The sequence below is a fragment of the Anopheles gambiae genome, chromosome 2, assembly GCF_943734735.2.
Source record: "Anopheles gambiae chromosome 2, idAnoGambNW_F1_1, whole genome shotgun sequence".
NCBI lineage: Eukaryota > Metazoa > Arthropoda > Insecta > Diptera > Culicidae > Anopheles > Anopheles gambiae.
This window is the reverse complement of record NC_064601.1, coordinates 114,508,690-114,532,250: the sequence shown is the minus strand read 5'-3', so window position 1 is coordinate 114,532,250 and position 23,561 is coordinate 114,508,690. Positions and strand designations below refer to the sequence as shown.

The following is a 23,561-nucleotide window of genomic DNA, read 5'->3' as shown; positions in this document are numbered from 1 at the left end:
AAGGTCGCGAGGAAGGTTCTTCTTGTTCCTTTCAAAGATCGTAAAACGGCAGCATGGAGAAGAAAGCAAAAAAAAACGCTCTTACATGTATAACACAGCGTAAGCGCACGAATCGGAACAAAGTTACAATCGAGTGATACAGCACTTTGAAACATACACGGCATGCGAGAGGGAACGGTGCGGGAGGTTGGATGATGAGGAGGCCAATTCGTGCGTTTTGGGAGGAAAAGTGTATGCGCTTTCCACACACACACACACACACTGCCATGACGGGTTTCTATTGCTGCCTTTTGCAGGCTGCCTCTCATTTGCCTGGGCCCGGGAGTTCGAAAGCGCCCACGGGGAAAACGCAAAAAGAAATAGCTTGCGACGGACTGCGGGCCGTCGATTGTGGGTGAACTTTTTCTTCAACATTTTATTGTCCCCGGGTTCCGTTCCGAGCCGGGCAAACGGTGTGGAATGAGTTTAATTTCACTTCACTTAAAGGTAATTGAGATAAATGGTGCCATGTCGCGGACTTTCTTACTACGCGTGCGGTGGTGTGGAAGGGGGAGAGGCAGGAAATGGGAAATGCAGTTTGAGTCATAAAATGACGGCTGAGATTTTAAGATTGTGTGTGTGTGTGTTGGCATTGATGGAATTTGGGATCGTAAAACTTAAACTAACGCCATATTGACTGGCTTCAATTAACCGCAAAGTCGTTCGTTCCGCAAGCCTGTGTGAATGATGTAACGAGACAGAAAGAGAGAGATATATACAGACAGAGAGAATGTATTTTATTGAGTTTGCAACTACAGTGCGGGTCGTATCATTGTAACAATTTTGTGTAATGAAGAAAATTCCGCTCACTAAGCGAGCGGAGAAACACCAAATTGGAAGTTATGCAACACGTTGAACAAAACGCCTAAAGGTATGCAAACTGTTTATTTGTATTTCGTGATTGTTTTTTTTTTTGCTTTTTAGGCTTTTTTGTGTCACAGTATGCGTTCATAAAACGAAAAAAAAACATCATCATCCAATTTATTCTTCAAAGAAAAAAAACCTTCCCCCACCGTCACGTTCTTTTGCCGACCTTCCCTCAGCCCTCAAGGTCGGGCCAAATTTTAATTTAAACCATAAACTTATGCAAACCAATACTAACACGAATGGGTGGGTGGGTGAAGGCGGCCTTATCTCGGGTCGTTCAGTGTTTTTCCTGCCGGGCCTCGAGCCGCCGCAGCCGAAAGGCGACCGGGGTAAGAGCATTGGACGAGAGCATTAACTAATCTTTTCCACTGGGCGGTACGAGTGTGTGTCTGTGTGTGTTGGTGTGTGTGAGCGGAAACCAAGATAACCGGATTCGACGGGGTGTGTGGTGGTGTGTAGGGAAGTAATTGTGGTTTAATTTCGCTGCAACGATCAATTTTGGCGCTGCTTGTTGCCGGTGTGGGTGGTGGAGCTACTGTTGAATAATATTCAAACCTTCACTCGGTCTCGGTCAGACGATTGGAAATATTTAACCTTCCCCCCGGATACATGGGATGATGGAAAAGGGGGAAAAGACGAGGAAAAATTCGTTTGAAATTATTTGTATGCCACTCGTTCTCTTTCGCTTTTGCCACAAATTTGCAGCCGGAAGAAATCGTTCTTTTGTGAAAAGCGCTGACTTGGTCCATGGAAATTTATTCTAACTCTCTCTCACACACACACACACACACAAGGACGAGTTAACGATTGGAGAACGGTGGTTGAAGGGAGGCGGCCCGGACAACAACAAAAAATCGACCCAGACTCGCTCTAAGCGGGCAACAGATGAAAATAAAACGTGCCACGTAAAATACGCCCTCGCGTTGGAAAATCAATGTACCCCACAGGGTGTGGGAGACAGGGAGGAGGACAGGGGGAGGGAAACGAGACAATGTCGAACGATGGTCGTTGGCGTCTTCGTCATCGTTGCCGTCGCCGTCATGGTTGGTGGTAGTGTGTATGTGTGTATGTGCGCGCTAGCACAAATTGAATTTTAAATATTCAATTGAAGGAACATTAATCGTAGCGTAGTTATGCGGATCCCCCCTTTTGCTTAGGAAAGGATGGATGAAGGTGATGTGAAGGGGGGGGGGGGAATGGGGGGCCGATGATGATGATGGTACAACAATGGGATGGAATCGACTCACCCCGAAAGCTCCTCACGGCTGCCGGAAGTGAGTTTTTGACTTTCCAGGAGTGTGTGTGTGTGTACCTGGTGAAAAACACGATCCCTTGCCCTTCTTACAGGGTTATGGTAGTGATGGGAGTGATGGTGAATTTTACTTTTTTACCCCCACGAACGAAGTGCGCGCGAAGTGCTGGAGCTGGATAAAAGCAACAGGGGGAAAGCGGGGATTACATTCAGCAAACGAGAAAATCACATTCACGTGCGCACACACCACCACCACCACTCCGCGGGGAGAAATTTGTATGCTTTTGTATGCAAAGTGTGGACAAAAAAAAATTCGGTTGGAAAGAATTGTTCCGCACGATACAGAGCGAGTCCACAGCGAGTTGGCAACTGTGTTGTGCGGGGGGAAAGCGTGAATTTAAATCCACCGCCACGATATGGGCACACACAAAAGAAATGTGGGGCTCCACAGTGAGCGGCATAAGTCTCGGTCGAATAATATAAATTTCAATAAATGAACCAAAACCAAACGCGGAAACGGCAAAAGCAAGCAGTGAAATTGAAAGAGCAAAGTGGTTTTGCGGAGCGGAGGAGTGATCTTTTCCGCCTTGCGGGATGAAGGGAAGCACAGTGCGGCCACGATAACGCTCCTAGTCCTTCTACTACTCTTCTCATCCGACTGTCCTGTGGACTGGCAACAATTCTCTTCGGATCCTAACAAAACAAAACTGCCAAAGCAAAAATTTCCATCCTTAAGGCAAGGCGCGCAGAAAGCAAACAGCAGCAATGGAATGACTGCTGTGGGAGGAGGAGAAGCTATCGTCCTTTGTAGTGGTTTGATGCGCAAGGGAAAAATTCGATACGACGCTGCATGGAAAATGAGTGCGTTTCTTGGCGTTTTCCACCACCTTTTGTGGGCATGGGATCAGATTTCCCTTTGCTATTGCTTGCCCTTTGAGTGATGCTATTAATAAGTATACTGCAGAAAAGCGAAGGAATGTGAAGGTGGGAGATTGAGAGAAAAAGGAAATAAAATGGGTAAATAAGCGAGGGGTCAATGACTCAATTCTATGGTGTTTTGTTTATCTCTTTAAGAAGATGGCAACGAACTTCTTTTTTATTGGCGAAGGTTTCTTGCTTTGAATCTCTTTGCTTTGCTAAGCGCCTGAAGGTATGCAAAGGGATGCTTGTGATTGCTATACGTTCAGATTTTGGTGGTTGCAAGCTAAATTTCATTAAATAGTGTACGAATAAGAAGTAAATCAACAGCTTTAGTTGACCTGATGTGATAAATTACTCCAAAAGTGCGTAAAATCCAGAAAATATTGTCTTTAATATTTTAATCATATCATTGTGCTATGTCGAGAGGACGTATAAGTTAAGTTAAGATCATCTCATAAAGCAAATCCAATTAGCATTATTGCATGACCGTTTCAATTCAACAGCAAACATTACAAAATAAGCAAAACGGACAACTGCCCAAAGGGGTTTTGGGGCTTATTAGAATTATGATTTTTGTCACCAAACAAAGGAAACCGTGAAAGCGGTGTTTTACCTCCCGCTTTTCGTGCAATCTGCTACCGGTCATACAACAACGCGGGACACAGCGCGCACAGCTTAGGAAAATAAGCTCACGATAATGCCGCGCGATAAGCAAAACCACACCCTCAGCCAGAGTTGCGAACCTTTTGTTTAAAAACTACGCTCCATGCGAGATGTGTGGGTGCGAGGACCAGAGGAAGAGAAAAATTGAATCTGGCAGAAAAATTCCGTTCCTTCGTTGGGCGGATTAACTGTGTGTGTGTACAGTTTTTAAAACTGTGCTTTTTTTTGCTGCCGATTTCAACCCACGGGTTCTTTCTTTCGCAAATTTTATCGCACAAAAGCGTTACCGGCGTACGCGGTGCAAACGACGAACCCGTTGCGTCTCACCTTGTTCGGACCGTTGCGCTGTGGTGGTACTCCGTTCCGTACTTTGCACGGTTCCAGCTCCAGTTCAGCAGCATTCGTTGGCTATAAATTAAATAATAAATCCTTTCGTTTCGTTCGTGTAATCCGCTGCTAGCAAAGAGGGGTGGGATGGGGGGGGGGGGGGCGAATCTCTATCCTGAATTCTATAGATGCAACCAATTCGTGTGAGTTTTTTGCTTGCTTTGTCCTGCGCTTCCAAACCGTTCCCCGTTTCGATAGTTAAAGCATCCTCGGGAGATTGAGAAAGAAGCGCTTTTTTGGCTCATTGCTGTAGCTACGCTTTTTTACTGCACAACAGGGTAAAAGGTGAAACAGTCTAACGGTATGAAACGGACAAAAATTGGAAAATGCTGGAGGAGCAGACCCAAAGACCACAAATAAATACTATCGCATATAAATACTTGCCAGCCGTTTGGGGTTGAGGGTAAAAACGCGACGGGAAAAAGGGGGGTTGGGGGAGGGGGAAACGATCCCGAGCTTCATCGGTATTAAAGGATAAGAGGGATGCGAATTTATTGGCACAAAAAAAGCTCTCACGCTTTCCCGTCTGATACTGACGGTTGAAGAATATGGAAAACGCGAGGTGCACTGTTGATTAATTTCATTTGTTTCCCTCCCCCCCCCCCCCCCCCAGCCCAATGTTTGCCAAACGTTTTCCATCACCTGTCGATGGCATTGAGCGGTCGATGGAATGGAACGATCTCCATCGTGGCAGCAGAGCGTTATTTGCCCGGGCCAGTGCAATTCGTCATCAAAGAGCACAGGTGGCTTTGGCTTTGATTCCCTCCTGCCTTTTGTGCTGTTTTGTTTTTCTCTGATAATCCTGGAAGCCTGGAAATGATTTAAATACACCGAGCAAAAACGGAGCAAAACGAAACTGTAATTACCTTATTTTGTTTCGAGCATGATGATGATGGTGGTGGCTCGGTTACATTGAATGATTTCGATTTATCGCCTCGGGTGTGCCAAAAGCAGCAACAGTAACTGGGTGGATCAATCGTAAGCCTTTGAATGGGCTGTAAAGAGACAGAGAGAGTTGGTTGGAATGGTTTAATATTCGGTCTAAAGCATGCATTTAAAGTAATCTAATAGGATTTTTAGCCTTACAAATCATCGACTGCATAAATTCAGGCGCATTGGAGCTTGATTCGAATTCTGCAAAAACACTCCATCGCTTTCTTATTTGTATCACAACAAAGCAAACTTATTTGGACGGTATGTCGGGTTGTTTGATTATATTTTCCTCACACTCAGATTGGTAGTGGCAAACTTCAATCGAATGAAAATTTAATCATGTTTTTTTTTGCTTCTTCCAAAGAACGGTCACAAAATTAATCTTCTGCTTGGTAAACATGATTCGGCGTCTAGTTTTTGGCTCATTATTGCGTTCGTCAAATGGGGCTTTTCTCCCGGCGCAGCACAAAAAGGTCCCGAGGCATTCCCCCCCCCCCCTCTTTGCCGAAAAGGATTCTTGGGAAATCCGTACCCTTAGCTGGGGGGGGGGGTTCCTGTCCCTGGGAGGAGGCTTTTACCCGAAAATTGAGAGCCCCGGGAAGGTTAAAGCCTCAGCGTACAATTTGCTCAGAGGCAGTTGAGTGGGTGAGCTTTTCGCCCTGAGTCAATCACGTTACGTCGGGAACAGTTTTTCACATACCCAGGCACCTACCTACCAAGCACACACACACACACATACATATGCACCCGAGGTTGGGAGAAGATTTTAATTAAATTTACAACCATTATCACGATACTCTCGGGTCTGCCTGCTCGAGAATGCTCACCGGCGTTGGGGCTGTTTCGGAGGTCACCCTCGGGCGGTGTACGAACATACGAACACAAGGCCTCTGATGTGTTGTGGAGCGATGTAGTAGCATATCCGTTACAGCCGTGCCCCTCCAGCAGCTCTCCCGGAATGTTTTGCTCATTACAAGATGGGCGCAGAAAATTATGATGAAAATAATAACGCACCTTTTTTTCCTGCTGAAACGGTAGACGAAAAGGTGACGTATCTTCATTACACACACACATGAAGCACAGATGTAATGAGCTCTTCCCGCTGTGCACGAGCCACAAGGGTATGGAATTTATCTGCACGCGTACACGATTGCCAAAAAGGTTCCACTATGGTTTTACGAAAAGATAAAATTCGATAGCAAAATATTGTCTCATCGAAGAATTTTAATTAAGTTTAAATTTGATGCTCTCGAGCGTGCGTGTGCGAAAACAAAGCACGTACGTATGCGTTTCATGTTGTGCTTCCCCCATTTTTACCAAAACCTTAAATTCGCTCTAGAATCTTGCGCGCACGTTTGTACGTTTCGCCATCGGCGGAGGAAGCTTAGCCCCAGCCAGTATTGCAACGGGTGAACACGATGTAACACGGTGCTGTCATTCGCTTCCGCATTGTAGACTGCGAGCGTTGCGATCTTGGGTACAAACATCCCGGGACTGTGGATGGAAGTTTGTGTTACCGTACCCTTCCGCCAGCGCTGTAATGCTGCCGAGACGACCCAAGCACGAAACTGAAGCACCATCCTCCGTGCTTAATTCTAACCGGAAAAGTTTCATCCAGCAGCAGCAGCAGCAGCAGCAGAAAGCAAGGATTTACCTTTTCTACGAAAATCAGGTAGCGCCAGGAGAGGATACCCCAACACACACACACTCTTATCGTAGCTTTCGCGGAAAGGGTTTTGCAACCCGGCGGTGGCTCATGGCAATCGCTCCTAATTACCTGCTTTCTTTTGTGGCTGAAACCCGAAAGACCCGAAATCCGCGTGCGAGAATGGAGGAAAGGTGTTGACGATACAGGAATTTTCTCGCGAAACTATGTTTCGTCCCTGCGCTGAGGGCACGGTTGTGTGGGACGTTACGGGACGCGACACTTCTTCATTCGCGGCAAAACTATTTTCGGAACGCTCGGGCAGACTGGTTTGCTAGAGGATAAGGATAAGAGTAGGGGAAGGTGGAGGTTCCGGTAGTGTGCTAAAATAAATACATTCGAGTTGATTCAGCGTCTTCCAGAACCTTGCCAGGGTTCGAGAAAAGCTAATGTTCGATATGAATGCAAACAAGAAGCAAGATAGAATTGTACGCGGAAGCGCCCAAAACTATGCAATCTGTACTACCGAACTGCTCTATTTACATTCCTTTACCAATTTCCCAGTTCTTATAAAGCTTATTAAGTGTTTGGGAAAGTTTACGAAAGACCCCCGTTTTGCCAAACCCTACCCTCGGAAGAGCGGCGTTCCATCATGTGTCCGCTTGACTCCGCTGGATCGCGGTTCGCCAAATTGGGTTCGCACGTTTGACGTGGTTTAAAAGTTTGTCCGCGAATCGTCGTTTTGTCACCACGCGCAAGACTTTCGGCAGAGATTCTTCTTCGCGCATCGCGCGGTGCAAAGTTGTGAGTGATTGCAGCGAGATAAAGTTGTGCGCAGGGATCCACCACAAAAAAAAACAGGTGGGTAAGCGGAATCCCTTGTGCATAGTGTGGCTTGTGGGCACTGGGTGCGTCATTCTTCCCGGAACGAATGACAGTTGATTGTTAGCGAAGCTCATCCAACCACACACACACACACAAACACACAAACACACATGTACAGTGGAGAGAGTTAGAAAGCAAATCTTAAACACGCTTGCCCATGCACTTGTGGGCGCTGGAGTCGAATTTTCCACGGCAAACGGTGCCGCTGATAGGTTGATTATTGATTTTGGGTGCGAAAATATGTTTGCCAAAGGCATGCGAGAACACCGCAAGCCTCCGGAAGGCGTGGTATAAACTTTAAAATATTCCATTTCCACACATCAGTGTGAAGAGAGAAGATTGAAATGCCTCTCGTCGAATGCAATACACGACTATTTGTTTTCCCTGCTTGCAACGCTTTTCGGAATTGCAAAATAAGCTCTTTCCCCCCGCCGTAAAACCATTCCATTGCAATGCCAATCAAATTCACACCCCCACGACGTTACATTGTGCGGGCTGTGTAATTGGAGAAAGAATGTACATATACACTCAGTCCCAAAAGCAGCAGCCCCCGGTCGAAAAACGGGCTGTGCGAAATCTTTTTTAAATTAAAATCTCTACCCCAGGTTCCCGCCCGAAAATCCCGCTGGACGATGGGCAGCACACAGTGACGCAACGCAGCGCACAGGCCCGGATCACACGTGATCCACCCGTCCATCAGCTGCGTTCGAGTGGATAATGGCCAATCAGTGTTTAATTATTCCACTTAATACACTGCACGTGGCCGCCCTGTGTGCAGCAGCAGCAGCAGCAGGCAGTGTGCTTCATTTACCGGACGCCGAAACTACTGGACACCAGCCCAACGCGTAATGGCATTATTTTGGGGAAGCGATGTCATGTTTGCTTCTGTGGGAGATTTTTTGTTGTTACTGTAGCTCCACGCAGAAGTGTCAAAAAGGTTTTTATTTAAACCTTTTGGGGGTTTGCTGCCTTTTCCCTCCCTCATTTTCAGCTTTGTTTGCGTTGAAACACAATGAAAGAAATTTAAATTACCGCTCGGGATTGAATTGCATTTTGCGACAATTAAGGCGATAGCTTTGTTCATGCAGTGCGGGTTTCCTCCTGTTTTTGCAGCAATTTAATGTCGATGGATTGTTTCTGGAGTGGTCGCTTTATACTCTATATGGTAAAAATAATGATAAAGTTGTTCGTAAAGTGATACCAAACGCCTTAAAGTATGCAATTTTCATTACAAACTAACGCTATTCTGGTTCTATTACACCCCAGTGCCGTTCGAGTGCTTTCCATTTCCTTTAAAAATGATAAAAATACACTCCAAATCCAATCGAAAGTGGCGCCCGGGGTGCCACGCTAACTGAATTTAAATGTAATCACCTAAACTTGTTAAGCGAAACAACAACATTCATCGTAAAAGTTCTCCCACTGCTTTGCCGCGCCACCACTCGACCCGGGTGGTCGAGTGCGCCTTTTTTCCAAATTAAATCGGAACATCCAATCCATGCAAAAGCTTGCCGGTGGGAGAGTGAGTGAAGTGCATAAGAAGCCGTCCTCTCGCCAACCTAAAATAGGGAAGATTGTGGGGGAAGAAAAATGAACGCATCACGCTGCATTGCAACACACAGTGATTTCATTTCATCGCGTGACACTCCGACCACATTCATCATACCCGCACCGGGACCGGAGGTTTACAGAGCATCCTATTCAGGTAATGGAAAACTCGGTCCACCCGCGTGACGGATTTGCGCACTCCAGAGCAGCCACGGTGGAGATCTAAACCCATTTTTCCTGCTGTCCTTTCCTCATTCACTCAATCTCTCTCTCCTGGTCGGTCAAAACGCGATGTGTGTTCTGTGTATAGCACCCCACCCCAGCAAAGGTTTGCGACTTAATCTCCACCTTTAGCCATGATGCTCTCTCTCTCTCTCTCTCCCTTGCCACGGTCCACGCGAGCAAAGCATGCAAATGGCATTTGCTTGTCCTTCGCCTTTTCCAACTCCCTCGAAAAGGGTGTGTGTGTGTGGGGTCAGGGGACGCAGTTGGAGGTGGTGGGGAAAAAATCATCATAATTTTCCATATCTATCTTTCGCTTCTCTCCCAGCGGCTAACCTAATCTGACTAAGAAAGCGGGCACGCAAATGTTATGCTTCTGTTCCCCGCTTCCTTCGTGCGCGTCTCGCTTGCATTCATAACGCCACTGTCGTACCTGTTTAAGGACACACACACACATACACACGGACACACGGACACACGGAGTCGCGCGAGATGATGGTGATGAAGCTCAAGCATAAAGCACTTTGGTTCCTGCTTCCCAGAAATGGAACGATGTGTATTCAAAGCTTTCTGTTGTACGTTCTAACGTGCGACTCACACACACCGACAGCCGCCGAGCAAAGTGAACTATTACTCGGGTAAAATGGGCCGCAGGATACACATACACCGGCGAGGGGGGGTTGTCGACCATCGTGACAGTGGAGGGCTTCATCCTTCTTCTCCATATCGTCGGCGGATCCTTTCTGTCAGCTTCTTTATGCTGTCCTTTCTTTCCAACTCCAGCACCGAGAGAGGACGGTGAATTGAATCTTTTCTCATTTTTATACCAACCCATACACACACGTACATTTCAACGTGTTTCAATGTGGAGGGGGTGGGCTAAAGTCTCGTTTGCCCCGCGGAGGCTATAGAGAAACCTCACGAACGCAACCTAAAACGCCCCCTTTGAACGCCTTTACCGTAGAGGGGATCTTTGCCTCGCACAAAAATAAAGTCATCAGAATTTTTATCTCCTTTGCCGCGCTTTCCCGCCGTGGCCAGCAACCTATTACTGCGTTCCTTTGCTTTTCTTTTCCCAGTGTGTGTATGTGGCGCGCTTTTTGTTCGTGACGATCCATCCCCCTCCCTTCGCGCGTATGTGTTGGATGGAAAGGGCGCGCGAGTAACAAAAAAATAATCCCGCGTTGATATCGTTACGTTTTCGTTTTCATTTCCCCCTCGCACCTCCACCAGTCATCCCCAATGTTGCTCCTTCTTAGGAAAAAAAGCTTGGCGCGCGCGCCATCTTCACACTATTTGCAGTTGACTTCGGGACCCTGACGCGATCCTGACAACGACAGCGCGTGTCCAGGAGAAGGTTGGTGTGAGGAATTATGTTTGTGCGAGCCTTTTGCCCAAAGGGGAGCACGGCAGAGAGAGAGAGAGAGAGCGAGAGAGTGTGCGGGGTGAAAAGAGGTGGATCATTTCATATCTAGTGTTGTCGCATGTGTTTCATCCCAAATCCCACCCGAGACGCTACCGCTACCGACGCTCCCCCACCCGCATCCTTATGCTCCCTTTCCCCCCTGCCGCAGCTGTTCGCAGCTGTTTGTCAATTTTAAATTGAATTTTCTTTAATTTAAAATATTTTTTTGTGTGTGTGTGTGTCGTTCACTTTCGCATTTTGAACCCCTCCGGGAGTGGATGCGGCCTCGGTACGCGCGAAGAATGCTATGTGTGAGGGGTAGAGAGTGGGAGTAAGGGAAAGGGTGTGGGGGGAATAAAAACAGGACAAGAAAAACCCGAACTTCGCGCAAATCCCTGTCTCCGGGGGGTGGTTTTCCCTGATTGGCCGTGGCTCGTTGCGGCGAAAGCTCCATCTGAACAACGTACCAAAACAACGCAGCAAAGAGGGCATGAGAGGAGGGGTTGTGTGTGTGTCTGGGACCCGCTGCTTATGTTGCCCGTAACGCTGAGCAGCTTACACACAACGTCATCTGTCGGGGCAGGATTCTTTTTTTTTTTTGCGCCGTAAAGAGCACCGTGGAGAAGCGCGCTGCAAGAGTCATGCAGGTCACGACGACGACGACAGCGACTTCGGTCCCATTCCGTCGCTGCAACGCTGCTGGAGGGTGCTTCGTGACACTTTCAACGTTTCCCAACTAGCTTCGGCTGCCACTGGAGGGCAGGGACAGGGACAGAGGGAGGCAAATTGTTTTAAAAGAAAACGCACCACCACTGCCCAGGCCCAGTATGACTTGTGACTGGAATATTTAGTGGATTGGACGCCGCGCGCACGCTCTGAGGGGTTTTATCTGGGTGAAGTGGCTGTCTCCTATGCTCGCCGTAAGCCACCAACAACAAGGAATACCTCTCCTCCCCGGTGTGTAAGTAGTTCCAGTTGGTTTTTCACTTGATTGAAATTAAGTGAAAACAACACATTCCATGTCACGGGCACTTGGCCGAGAGGAGCGAGCGCGAAATATTAAACTGAAGCCATAATTCCGTCACGTCAAGCGCGCATCATGCAGCGTTTTTGGTACGTGCCGCTTCCCCTGAACGGTCGACTGCAGACTGTGAACGTTGAGCTAGTGAATAGAATAAACCCACTTATCTCTCTCTCTCTCCGCATGTGTGTGTGCGGAGCGGATGAAGTGGAAAAGAAGGGAAGGGAACACTGTCGCTCATCATGATATGCTGCATGTCTTCGGGAGGAGTCTCTACGCGCTGATGGCTAAAATGAACAAGTAAAATGTAAATTACCCCTAAACCCGTAACACGGAGAGCAGGGAAAGGAAGGAACAAGAGAGCACCCTCAGCTCTCATGTGTGTGTTTCTACTTCTTTTGTAAGCTCACCAGAAGTTGTCAATACCCTTTCACCTCGGCCTTTGCAGTTATATTTTTGTATTCATTGCCCGATTCCTTTCATGCCTTTGCAGAAAACATCACGCTCCCGTCGTCACCGCGCCCTTTCCGGCACAACCTCTCCATTGCGCAGCTATCCGATCTGGACGACTCGTTGATGTCGGATGCAGCAGCAGCACTATCGAAATGCCGTGCCGGTGATGCTACGCCATCCTCCCAGGGCAGCAACCTCTGCAACAGCAGCAGCAGCAGCAAATTTACCAAGCAATTACAAACCAAATAACGGAGTGCAGTGTGGAGCAGCGTTCCAGTGGAGCAGAGCAGCAGTTGCTTTGATGTTTGCTGCCCTCTGTCCCAGAGGGAGGTGTTGGGAGGGGGGGGGGGGGGTAAGTAGTAGAGACACTCGAGGGTTGGTGTAAGTCGTACAAGGCACAAATTAAATTGTTCTCCTTCGTTTGACCGGTTTGCCTTCCAGGACGAGCTCTCACGAGGGCATCGAATCGTGCGCTGATGCTAATTAATTTCACATTTCTAACCCCGGGACCTGAGTAACCAGAGCGGAGAAGGGTGGCGAAAGTGCAGGGAAGGACAAATGTGCCAGTGTGACTTTCAATGCTTAAAGCTGAAATAGTTTTGCTAATTGATAAACGATCCTAGAACTTGTACGGTTGGCGTGTACGAGTTTAGCATAGGGCAGGATGGACTGATTCACAGTGGTGTGGCATGAGTGCTGGACTCTCACACGGGAGACGTGAGTTTGAGTCTCAAAATGGGGAACGAGTCTTTTCAAAATGTTACGATGAGTGTGTTTATTTGCGTATCTTTGTTAAAATATTAATTGACTTTACAAAACTTTGTAACGAAGACATTATGTCACCCTTTGTTTGCACTTTAACGACACCCAAATTCAATCCATTTTAACCTCAAACAAGCAATCAATGCAGCATGAAAATCCCATTTGCTCTGACCACAACTTTCTGAAACCTATTGGAACCCTCTATTCGTACAATAAAACGATCAAAAAATCTCTTTTTCCCCCATTACAAAACGAAAGCCAATCACGAATGGTTTAATCTTGAGCGTTTAAACTATTGGCCGAGCAGAGTGAGAGGGAGGGGGAAATGACCTCAAAACTAATCATCCTCCTGCCAGCTCCAACCAACCGGCAAACCGAAACTCAGTGCACTTTTACCCCCTTTTTTGTGGCGGCCGTAGCAAACACAGCGACAAAACTGTTTGCCGTAAGAAATCCCATCGCGCTTCGATCGTAAAATCTCGTTTTTACGATCGAAAAACTTTTCGCGCCTTGAAATCTACTTATCTGTCGGCTTTGCCTGCCAGGCTGGCTGGGTGGTTAGTGCATTTGCGAGGGGTTTTTTTCCTTCTGTCGGACCAATCTTACATTTTGTCCGAAATTTTTGATGATCCCCTCTTGATGGACCGTCCAGCACCATTGTCTGTCCAGCCCTGAAACAGCCGTAACCCCTAACACGAAAAAGCAATTAGAGTAAATTTTATCACTCACCGGTTTACCAGGCCCCGAACAAAAAAACCCGCTAGTATCAACCGTTGGGGAGTGGAAAGAATTATGGAAACTTTTTTCACGTATGCGAAACAATTTTCTTTGTGAATCTGAACCCATTTCACCGGCACAATTCATTTTTCCGTAAGCACTTTCAGGCTGAAAGTTCTTATTGCAAAGTTTTGTTTCTCTCAACGGCACACAAAAAAAAACCCGGCACCGGCAAAAGTTCCACAATGGCGCCGCTATTGTTGCGCTTGGCGTTGGCAGTGGGAATGAAAATGGAATCAACCTACCGGAACCGAGGCGAGTCGTTAAATTTTTAATCGTCTAGTGGCCACAACAATCGCCAAACAACGGTCCACGGGCTATCGATGTACACATGTCCGATCGCATCACACATCCTTGCGTTCGCTGTAAAGAGCTTTGTCAGAGAGATTTATCAAGGGATTCACTTCACGGGCGAAGTGAAGAAGCGCCCGGGTGGGTTGCCGTGATCTGCCGTGCTGAAAGCAATAATATTTTTCTCCATGTCAATTCCCATTAAAAAGTAATAAAGCTAGACAAAATGGCACGCCCCTTTCCTCAGCGGTTGCTCATATCCGCTTCTCGTGCTGCTCGTTTGTTTCGTTAAGATATGGGTGGTGAAGTGAATCGAAGTTAAATTTAAAACTTTTCTGAGCGGAAATCCACACAAACCCACACACACACACACACACACGGGTGCGGACAGAACGATAGCGCACAGCGGGAGTAATAAAAAAGATGTCAGATATTGTTGATTTGTTTTGTCGATGCTTGTCAAGTGAGATTGTGCAGGAAATAAGTGCTGTGAGCTGTGTGGTTGAAAACAGAACATGATGTCATGCGGATGGCATAACTTCAGGCGTTATTATATCGACTTTAAAAAGTTGGTACGAAGACGCCTAAAACTATGCAATTTTTTTCTACAAATGTTTCTGTTTAATTTCAAAATCTTGGATGTTTGAAGATGAGCTGGCTATTATTCGTACAAAAACTGGTACGCGGTTATTATCTTTTCCTTCGCTGTTATGTTTTACATCTTTAGCCAGCATCATGAACCATGCTTGATGGATTCAGCAAGATATGAGTCCTGCTTGCTCTCCTGCTTCACGCTCACCTCGTGATGGGGACAAACTTTTAAGTTGATTTGTCTTGATTTATATTAAAACTTGAACCATTCCATCTCCCGAAATGCGTTTCGTCGCACATTTTGATACACTGGCTGACTGATGCTCGCTCACGAGCTTCAACCGCTCAACTCTATTATCAAACTTTATCCTTGCGGCAGCATGTCGCCGGGGCATTTTGTTTCTATTGCCCCGCAGACAAGACAAGTCTCTAATTCGCTCCGATCCGTTCCGAGTGCAGCTGATAAATATTGAAAAATGAAAACTTCGTTCACCATCCCGCCTCCCCCATTTGCGGGTGCATGCTTTCTGACAGGGTGCGCTGTGTGGACGCTTTAGGAATATTGAAAACGTTTTTCCTTTTCGGTTCTGTCCACACGCGAGCGACGAGTCATCTAAACCATTGGGTACGGAATCGGTAGGATACTAGATGTCTAAACTATCTCGCCGTCGTGCACTCAATTTACTCAGCTCTACCAGTACCGCGTCCCAGACGCGACTCCGGTCCGGGTCCGGTGCAGACCCGAGAACGGCGACGATACACCCAGTGTGTGTGTGTGTGTGTGTGTGTGTGCAAAAGTGTTGCGATGGAAAAATATTGCCCTTGGCACACATTTATCTGTCTCTCGCGTATCCTTGTCGACGACGGAGTCAGCACGAGTTTTTGGACCCGTTTCAACTTTGTTTATTTGTGCTGCTGCTGCTGCTGTTATGGCTTCTTTCTGCCACTGCAAATGTTCGTTTGGGGCCATCCCTTGTGCTTTGGACGTATCTTTGGCGACTTGTAAGCATCCGTACGAAACAGTGCGCGAAGGAAAAAGAAGTCAGTCTTTCAACCCACCCAATTGCCCCGACCCAAGATAGTCAGCGAAAGATAGTCGTTTCATATTGTGAATGTCTTTTCCCTATCGCAGCTGCATCTCGATTGGAGAGGATGGTTGTAATTTCGGGCACGGCAACTCCGGGGTACTTGGCCAACGGCACAAACCTACACCTACTCTGTGTGTATGTGTGTGTGTGTGGTGTACTGTCCTGTGCAGCAGTTCGGTACGCTGTGGGCTTCCACGTAAGCTCCCATGTTCAAATTGCGCTCGACGAACTGGCAATAACTGTCATCCCTTCTGTGTTCTTGTTGCGAGATGTGTTTGGGAGTGGCGCAAGCCAAAAAGGAAAAGCGTCTTCGACATGCGAGCAATATTCCAAGAAGGCAACATGTCCTAAACGGCTCTATTTACCAATTTTGGGCGAGGTTTCGAACGATGTTGACTCTTGCTTGCTTGCTTGCTTGCTGCTCGTGCACCGGGAAGGAAAGAAATCAACGAACGGTGAAATTAGGATAACGATATGTAACCTTTTCCCATCGCACTTATTTGACAACTTTTTGTGACTGGCTGTATTTATCCTTCATTTGCAGACTTGCCAACACTTGGATGCTTGTTACGAATACAAGCAGTGATTTAGTCGTTCAATTTAAATATGAGTCTCTACCACTTTGACAAAGGATCTCCACCGATTAATCACGGCAAAAATCAGCGTCCTCTCCGTTAACGACAGGCGCACCAATCTGGATCGGATTCGTCATTAATTAACCTCACACAAATCGCACACAAATCTCTTTCGCGCGTCTCTGCCGTACATTGTTCACAACAAAAAGGTTTTTTTTGTGCAGTTCAAGCGGTCCACCCCAAAGCGGCCATTGAAATCGCTTCGCCCTTAAATCGATTTGATTCCGCATTCCAAATGCCATTTATTCAAATTTGCTTTTGCCCCCCGTAAAATACTGTGCTCAGCATTCAAAAACGAAAAACGAAAACAGGAAGGAACAGTTGCGTCCAACCATGGGAAGCAAATGGGGAGAAAGCACCAACAACAACAAAAAAGCATCATTGTGAACGAGATTTTCCACAAACGCTATTTTTTCCCCCCAAACACTTCTTCCCTCAATGAGGCGATTTTTTGTTGTTGTTGTTTGCCCCACGAAGGGGAAGAAAGTTTTTCCTCTCATTGGTGTTTAGCAATACCAAAGGAATGATTTTTTTTTTTTAAGCTGTATCGTAAGTTTTTTCAGCCCCAGTCTCTTCCTGCTTTGCTTTTGAACCGAAAATTGCATCAAACAGAGGGCGCATCATTTCGCATATTTCCACCATGAATAGCAAGCATTCCGGCGGGTGTTGAGGGGCACAGAAAAAGGAACAGTGAGGGAGAGAGCAAATGGAGAGACAGAAATAGCTCGGACCAAATGCTTCAGCAAGAGGCAAATTACTCCTCCGCTGAGATACGCCAACGATCGCAAAGTGTCGATAAGCTGGCTTTTGTGTGTTTGTGTGTGAGTCCGTTGGATATCAGAGACTCATCCGCACAACACCCACAGAAACTGGCTAGACCCGGTAGGTGACCTTTAAGAATTAAAGTCTACAACAGGAAAACAAATGTTTATTTTACATAATTTCAACGCTCAAACTTCTTTATGACAGAAGTTGGTGAGAGTTTCACATTGTTCAGTACTCAAAATGTTTATAAACAGACATTTGTTGTGCGCATTGCATACTGTTAGGCGTATAATGATCGACAAGGTCCAGTTTGTATGCCATTGACGTATAAAAAGCATCTGAAGCTGTAAAAATCATTATTTTTCTTTAATTTTATGCCAAAAGCTTAAATCTCACAACAAGATAAATGCCAGCCTAAGCTGTATTGATGCACGACGTCATCGCCGTTTCTTGCTCTGCCTTTGCTCAGAAGCAACAGCGCAAAACTAGCATCAATATTTTGACAGCTCTGTCCCACTAAAAAGAAGCCAAACAACAGCTGCGATCAATATCTTCCCTCAAACACACCAAAAACGCGTCCAAACATACTCCTCTACCCCCTCCTGCCCCTCTTATTTCCCACGAGTCTGCCAATTTGGTCGCACGGGTTGACGCAAATTTAAGCGAAAAGTTTTGCTCACCCTTCGACGCGATTCGCGCATTTTGTTTGACTTTTCCTTTGCTTCTCTGCCTCCCGGCCTGCCCGAGCGAAATTGCTCGCCGCTTCTACGTACAAACGAAGTAATTTCCTTTCGGTTCGAAACTTTTCCCTTTTACGCCAATCAATACAACAACAACAACAACAAACACACACACATAGAGAGATGGAGAGAAAGCGATCCAACCGATTGGGAAAGCATTTATCGCACAATCAGAATGAAGCAAAGTGAGAGCGAGTGAGGCAAAATGGGGCCAACCAACCAGGGACTGTGGATGATGAGGAAAACGGGTCAACTTTTTCCTGCCGTGCTCGCTCAAGTCGTCGTCGTCGCAGTGCCGAGGGCGGCGGAGAGGACGTCCGCACTCGGATAGATTTGTTTCAATTTATCTACTTTATCTACCCGCTTTCGGCAACGGGGTTTGTTTAGCGAGATCGAATAAGTTTTGTTGTGTGTGTGTTTGTTTTCGTTTTCGTCCAACCATCGGGGGGTTGCTGAGACGAGTGACACAGGAAGGAAGAAGTTTTACCTTAAAAACTTTACTCTTTTCCAGCACAAGTTCTCATTACCAATTTTCGGTTGTTTCGGAGAGGACAAAACAACAATAACAACTCCAATGAGTTTCAAGACGATGGAAAACCTCTAAAAAAAGCGGGAGCGATTAATTGATTTGATTACAAAATTGTTCCCATTTCCGGATGGCGTTTCGTTCTTTTCAAACGAAATACCATGGCCAAGGAGACAAAAAATCATCCTGCAAACAACAACACCAACTCTTCCCGGAAAGCCCTAAACCTTCTTGCCATCCCCAGAAACGGAACGCGTTTTCCAGCTCACTTGCAACCAATTAAATCAGCGCAACAATCAGCTCTCCTCCACAACAGCACAAGACGGACGGCAAGGAAAAACCACAACACGCGAAGACGGGATTGATTGGTGCGTCCCTTTGCCATCCTCTTTAGAGGTGTAATGAGTGGGAAAATTTACTCCCATTTTGTTTGTTGGTCTCACCACACCCAACACACCACAAGGTTCACAAACATCGGTTTCGATATGCATCACGGAACTCAGAGACAGCGAGCGAGAAAAGCGCTCGATTCTTCAATTTGTAAAAAAAGGAACACATTTACATTTGATTTCCCTTGTTTTTTGCATTCGTTTGCGTATGTTGTGAATGTGCACGAAACAGCTGAAAGGGGGCGAGAGGCGTTCTCTTCAAAGCGCGTTTCCTTATGCTTCTCATTATCATTTTTAATTTCCTTTCCAACCCACCGGTACCTTCCCGCTTTTTCCACCCCCTTTGAAACGCGACAAGTGTCAGCGAAAGCGCGAGGGGTAACGGGAAATGCAAAGCAGCTTAATTCGTTCCGCCAACGCACATGGGGACAGCGCAAAGCTGAGATTGAACCTTTCCTGCGGGGCTTGCATGTTGTTGGTTTGCGTACAGTACGCGTCAGCCTCTGTTGCGCTGTGGCTGGCTGGCTGGGCTACCTGCTGTGCGTCGGCACCGAAGGAAAGTTTGCCAAGGACACTTTCTTCCACATTATTTTCACTTTTGTCGCTTCCGGGACACTTTTTCGCTTGTCTTTCCTGCACGTCCTTTTACCTCGTGCTCGTGGTCGCTCTTTGTTGGCACCATCCAACTGGCAACGGCCAATGGGAATAAAATTGGCACCGCGCCGCTTGGGGGAGGGAAAGGGAGCAGCAGCAGACGGCAGTGTAATTATTATTAAATACATCCCGTCGTTTTCATTTGCGCAGAAAGCAATCAGTCATTCCGTCGCCGGTCCGCAGTCGCACAACCGCAGGGCGACCGCCACAGTTTGGTTTGATGCTTTTATGTATGAGTATGCGACAGAGAGAGCGGAGAAAGGACCATAGGATATCATCATGTCATTGGGAGAGAGTGTTGTGGCGGATCGAGTGAGGCCAGGTGAAGTAAATTTAAATCCTTCGAAGCTGTGAATCCCAATTCAGGTACGAGCAGCAGCAGTAGAAGCAGCAGGAAACGCCAATTCACACCACTTCGACTAATGGAAATGTGCTTAAGTTTGTGGTGGTGGTGGTGGGGACGGCTTACAAGAAATCATGCGACGAAGATCCCTAGAAAACAGGGAACAAACAAACCAACACACCGACACACACACACAGAGAGCAAAAAAAGGCCCCATTTCTTCTTGCATCCATTTCATTTTCGTTCGTTCGCTTTTGTCATTTACCACGGCGGTGGCGCCACCAGAATTCTGTCCATCTCGTGTCCAAAAACCACCACCACCTGCCCCCAAGGCCATATTCGACCAGGCTTGCCCTTCGTTTGCTCCTTCAATCTCTCTCTCTCTCTCTCTCCTGTTTGGAGCTGTCAAGCTGTTTGGTTGGGCGCGTTATCATGGGCTACTTCCGGTGCGACGACACAGAATCCAGCACAAATCCAACCGCCCAACAGCGGGGGACTGTTTGTCGCCAGCCCCGGCCGTGCGTACCAGGTTTGCGTCATTCGTTTGATGAGATTTCTACCCTCATCTGTGCCTTTGCCATTCATTTGTTTGCTTTGAGCGAGCGAGCGAGAGAGGAAACGCCAAACAATAACTAACAGTCGCGTCGAATGCGGAATGCGGAGAAGCGCAAGTGCGTGGGTCCATTATCATCCGGGTGGAGCGAGAGAAAGCAAATCATAATGGGTAAAGGTGCCGAGGCGGGAGAGAATGGTGTGCGAGGGAACACAGTTGCTTCGAATATTACTGATATTAAAAAATTACCACCAAGCTTCCGAGAATGCTCGACAGAAGCAGAGTATTTGTTCGCAAAAAGGGGACCAAAAAGACTATTACAAATGATTGTTTGTTGGAGCAAACAGTGCAGAAAGATGGGCACCCATTTAGGGCGAGGAAAAAGCGCATTTGGACACGGTAAAAGGTTATTATGAATATTAAAAATCCTAACGTCGTGGAGTAAATAGACGATTTCCTGCTAAACGGTTGCATTCGTGGTAAAAGCGATTGAACTTTAACATTAATTATTAATTTACTTTCGTTTGTAGTCTCTTTTGAGCAGATTGTGAGGTTAAAAACTGTTGATTAATTCTCCAATTCCAATGTTATTAGCATAGAAATAGCTCATTGGGTTTAAATGTGATATTTCGTATGAATGTTGCATAACTTTAGGCGTTTATATTCCATTTAGCATTCCTTTTTCTCGAAACTACACAAAAAAGGCGCTTTAAGATACAAGAATATCCACTTACCATACAATTTAAAGACCTTTTAGATGCGATAAGTGAAGACTGCCATCTACCAGCCAAAACCGAATCTCCCACCATAACACGGCGGATACAAAATCCTGCAAATAGCGTGTAGCGATGTACAGTTCATTTCTTGTACCGTACCACACACACTCAACCGACTCACTCCGAATCACTCTATCGCTCAACCAAAGCGAAGGAATCTACCGGAACAGGGGGGAGATGAGCAGCCGCTCAACTATGGCTGCTCTCCAGCTGTTACTGCATTAACTATGGCTATATTACCCAAATATTGCCCGAGCAAATGTACTTCAGTCGCACTCGAGCGCCAAGCGAGCCATCGGTACGGAATGCCGCATGAACCTGGCCCCGGCTGTGGACCAAGATGTATGTGTGTGTCTGTGTGTTTGCCGCAGTTATTCGACCACAACTCACCCGGGCTGTAGATATTTCGACCGTAAAATACAACCGATGTTCGAGTCGAGTCCTTGTCGACGTCGTCGTCGTCGTTGTCGTCGTCACCGGAACGAGCTGCGGTGGCGTTGCACGTATGCTGAGTTATGGCCCGAGCAAAACTAGGAAACAAGCAGCAAACTACTAGCAAGGCCGTCCCTCTCGCCATCGTCGTACTTCAGGTTTTTGTGCCGCGGGCTCCAGTTCTTGACGCTTGTGTACGCTTCGATACGCCCGAAGCAGCTGTTGCCGGGAGAAACTTCATCCGAAATCTTGGCGAATCCGGCCGAGAAACAAACCGAACAGAAAAAAAAACAGCACACACACACTCCCCACCCCACCCCAGCGCCCGATCTAATGTGAACGTTCACGTGCGAGACCATGTTTTCCCGGCGACCGTGCGGGAGCTGTGCCGTTCCGTGCACAACACCACACGACGCCTCTTCGGTTGAAGGTCGTTCTGTGTGTGCGCGCACTGTATGTTTCGGGCTGGGAGTTCCGATTCCGGGGGTTTTTTTCCGGCAACCTGCTGTGTAGGTGACTATGTTGCTCAAACCACACAGCGCACTATAGCACCACCCGGCACCATATGTCTCTCAACTCTCGGCATGTAGTTGATGAGCTGGTACGCACTAAAAACGGACCTTTTTACCATTCGCGAGTCATAATATCATAACGAACCGGACGGACGGTTGGGTCTTTTTGCACCAAAAAAGGATGGGAACATCCAGCAACCACCACACAGTGGAACACAAAATGGTTGCCATTATTATTGGTTCGGCATTGTGTGGGTGTGTGTGTGTGTGTGTGTTTGTGGGTGAGTGATATTACGATAACTTTTTTCACACTCACTGAACAAATTCACTTCCATGTCGTGCGCTGTTTTCTCTCTTGTGTCTGCATGTGAGCCATGTTTTCGACAACTTCCGGTCGATATAGCGAGTCATACCGGGGGGATGGAATATAGCAAAGGAGGGAGAGCAGTGGTAGTGTACGCTGCTATCAAGTTCCTGGATGGATTTCTTCATCTTTCCAACATCCTGCTCGCTTCAATCGCCGCTGACAGTCGCGTGGGTTTTTATTTGTGTGGTTTTTTCTCCAAGTTTCGGGATAAACGCACCGACCGGATCCTGCACTGGTGGGGGCTGCCAACATTTGTCAGAATCGAACACTTATGTAATGTGGCTACGGCGTAAAGGCGGTAGAAACCCATTCCGAGCCGTTTGTTTTTTGTGTCGCCCCGTGCGTTGTTGTTGTTCTTCCAGTCTGTGGTTATGATATGGGAAGGAAATCGATATCAATGTGTGTATGCGGGGCTGCTCATAACAAGCTTCCAAGCGAAGTGAATGTGCCAAGCAAGCACACACACACACACACACACACACACACACACACAAAACACATATCATCGTCCGTTGTGCTAAGGGAAAAGATGGAAAACTTCAGTTTTATCATCAGTGTATTTATGTTTAATATTTAGACTGGGCTGGGGCAGGATGATTCATGGCTTTCTTTTTGTTGGTGCCGTTTTTTTGCTGTATTCTCTTTATGGAAGTCATTGTCAGCGGGGGGTATAGTGAGTCGGTATAGTTCTTCATGTATTACGGAATGTGTTTCCAAGAAGAAAATAAAACGATACCATGACAAACGTGTTTAAGTTTGTTTTGTTGCACTATCGCCATTATTAGTATTGACAATAAGTGACAGAAAAGAAAACAAAAACAATCATAGTAGTCGGGTTTAGCAGCACAATACAAAAATGTCGCCACCGTGCAGCCACCTCGATTGAGCCTTTGCTGTGCGTGTTGCATACTTTAGGGCGTATATAGCGCGCGCAACACTGTATTACAATTTGCACAGCAAAGTCGTCGTTCGTTTATGTTCTCAATGCTCTATTCTGTTCACCATAACAATAGCACTATAAGGTTTGAAAAAGAATCTGATCTGACGTACATATATATACCCTTTATTCGATTCTTGGTATTTTCCCAATTAAATTTTTATGTCGCTGTCGTGCCACAA

At 46.7% G+C, this 23,561-nt stretch overlaps 2 protein-coding genes across 19 annotated transcripts in view; one reads left to right on the top strand and one right to left on the bottom strand.

The window, feature by feature from the left end:
- Positions 1-13,260, top strand: part of LOC133391020 (uncharacterized) — a 41,468-nt gene extending 28,208 nt beyond the window's left edge. For all 10 annotated transcript variants that reach the window (XM_061640681.1, XM_061640679.1, XM_061640680.1 and 7 more), the window contains exon 10: positions 12,282-13,260. In XM_061640681.1, the coding sequence (XP_061496665.1) occupies positions 12,282-12,490 (209 nt within the window). In that variant the 3' untranslated portion in view covers positions 12,491-13,260. The remainder of the gene's footprint in view (positions 1-12,281) is intronic.
- The window catches only part of LOC1269835 (glucose transporter type 1), a 172,006-nt gene that overhangs the window by 126,970 nt on the left and 21,475 nt on the right, over positions 1-23,561 (bottom strand). The gene's annotated exons all lie outside the window — the stretch shown is intronic.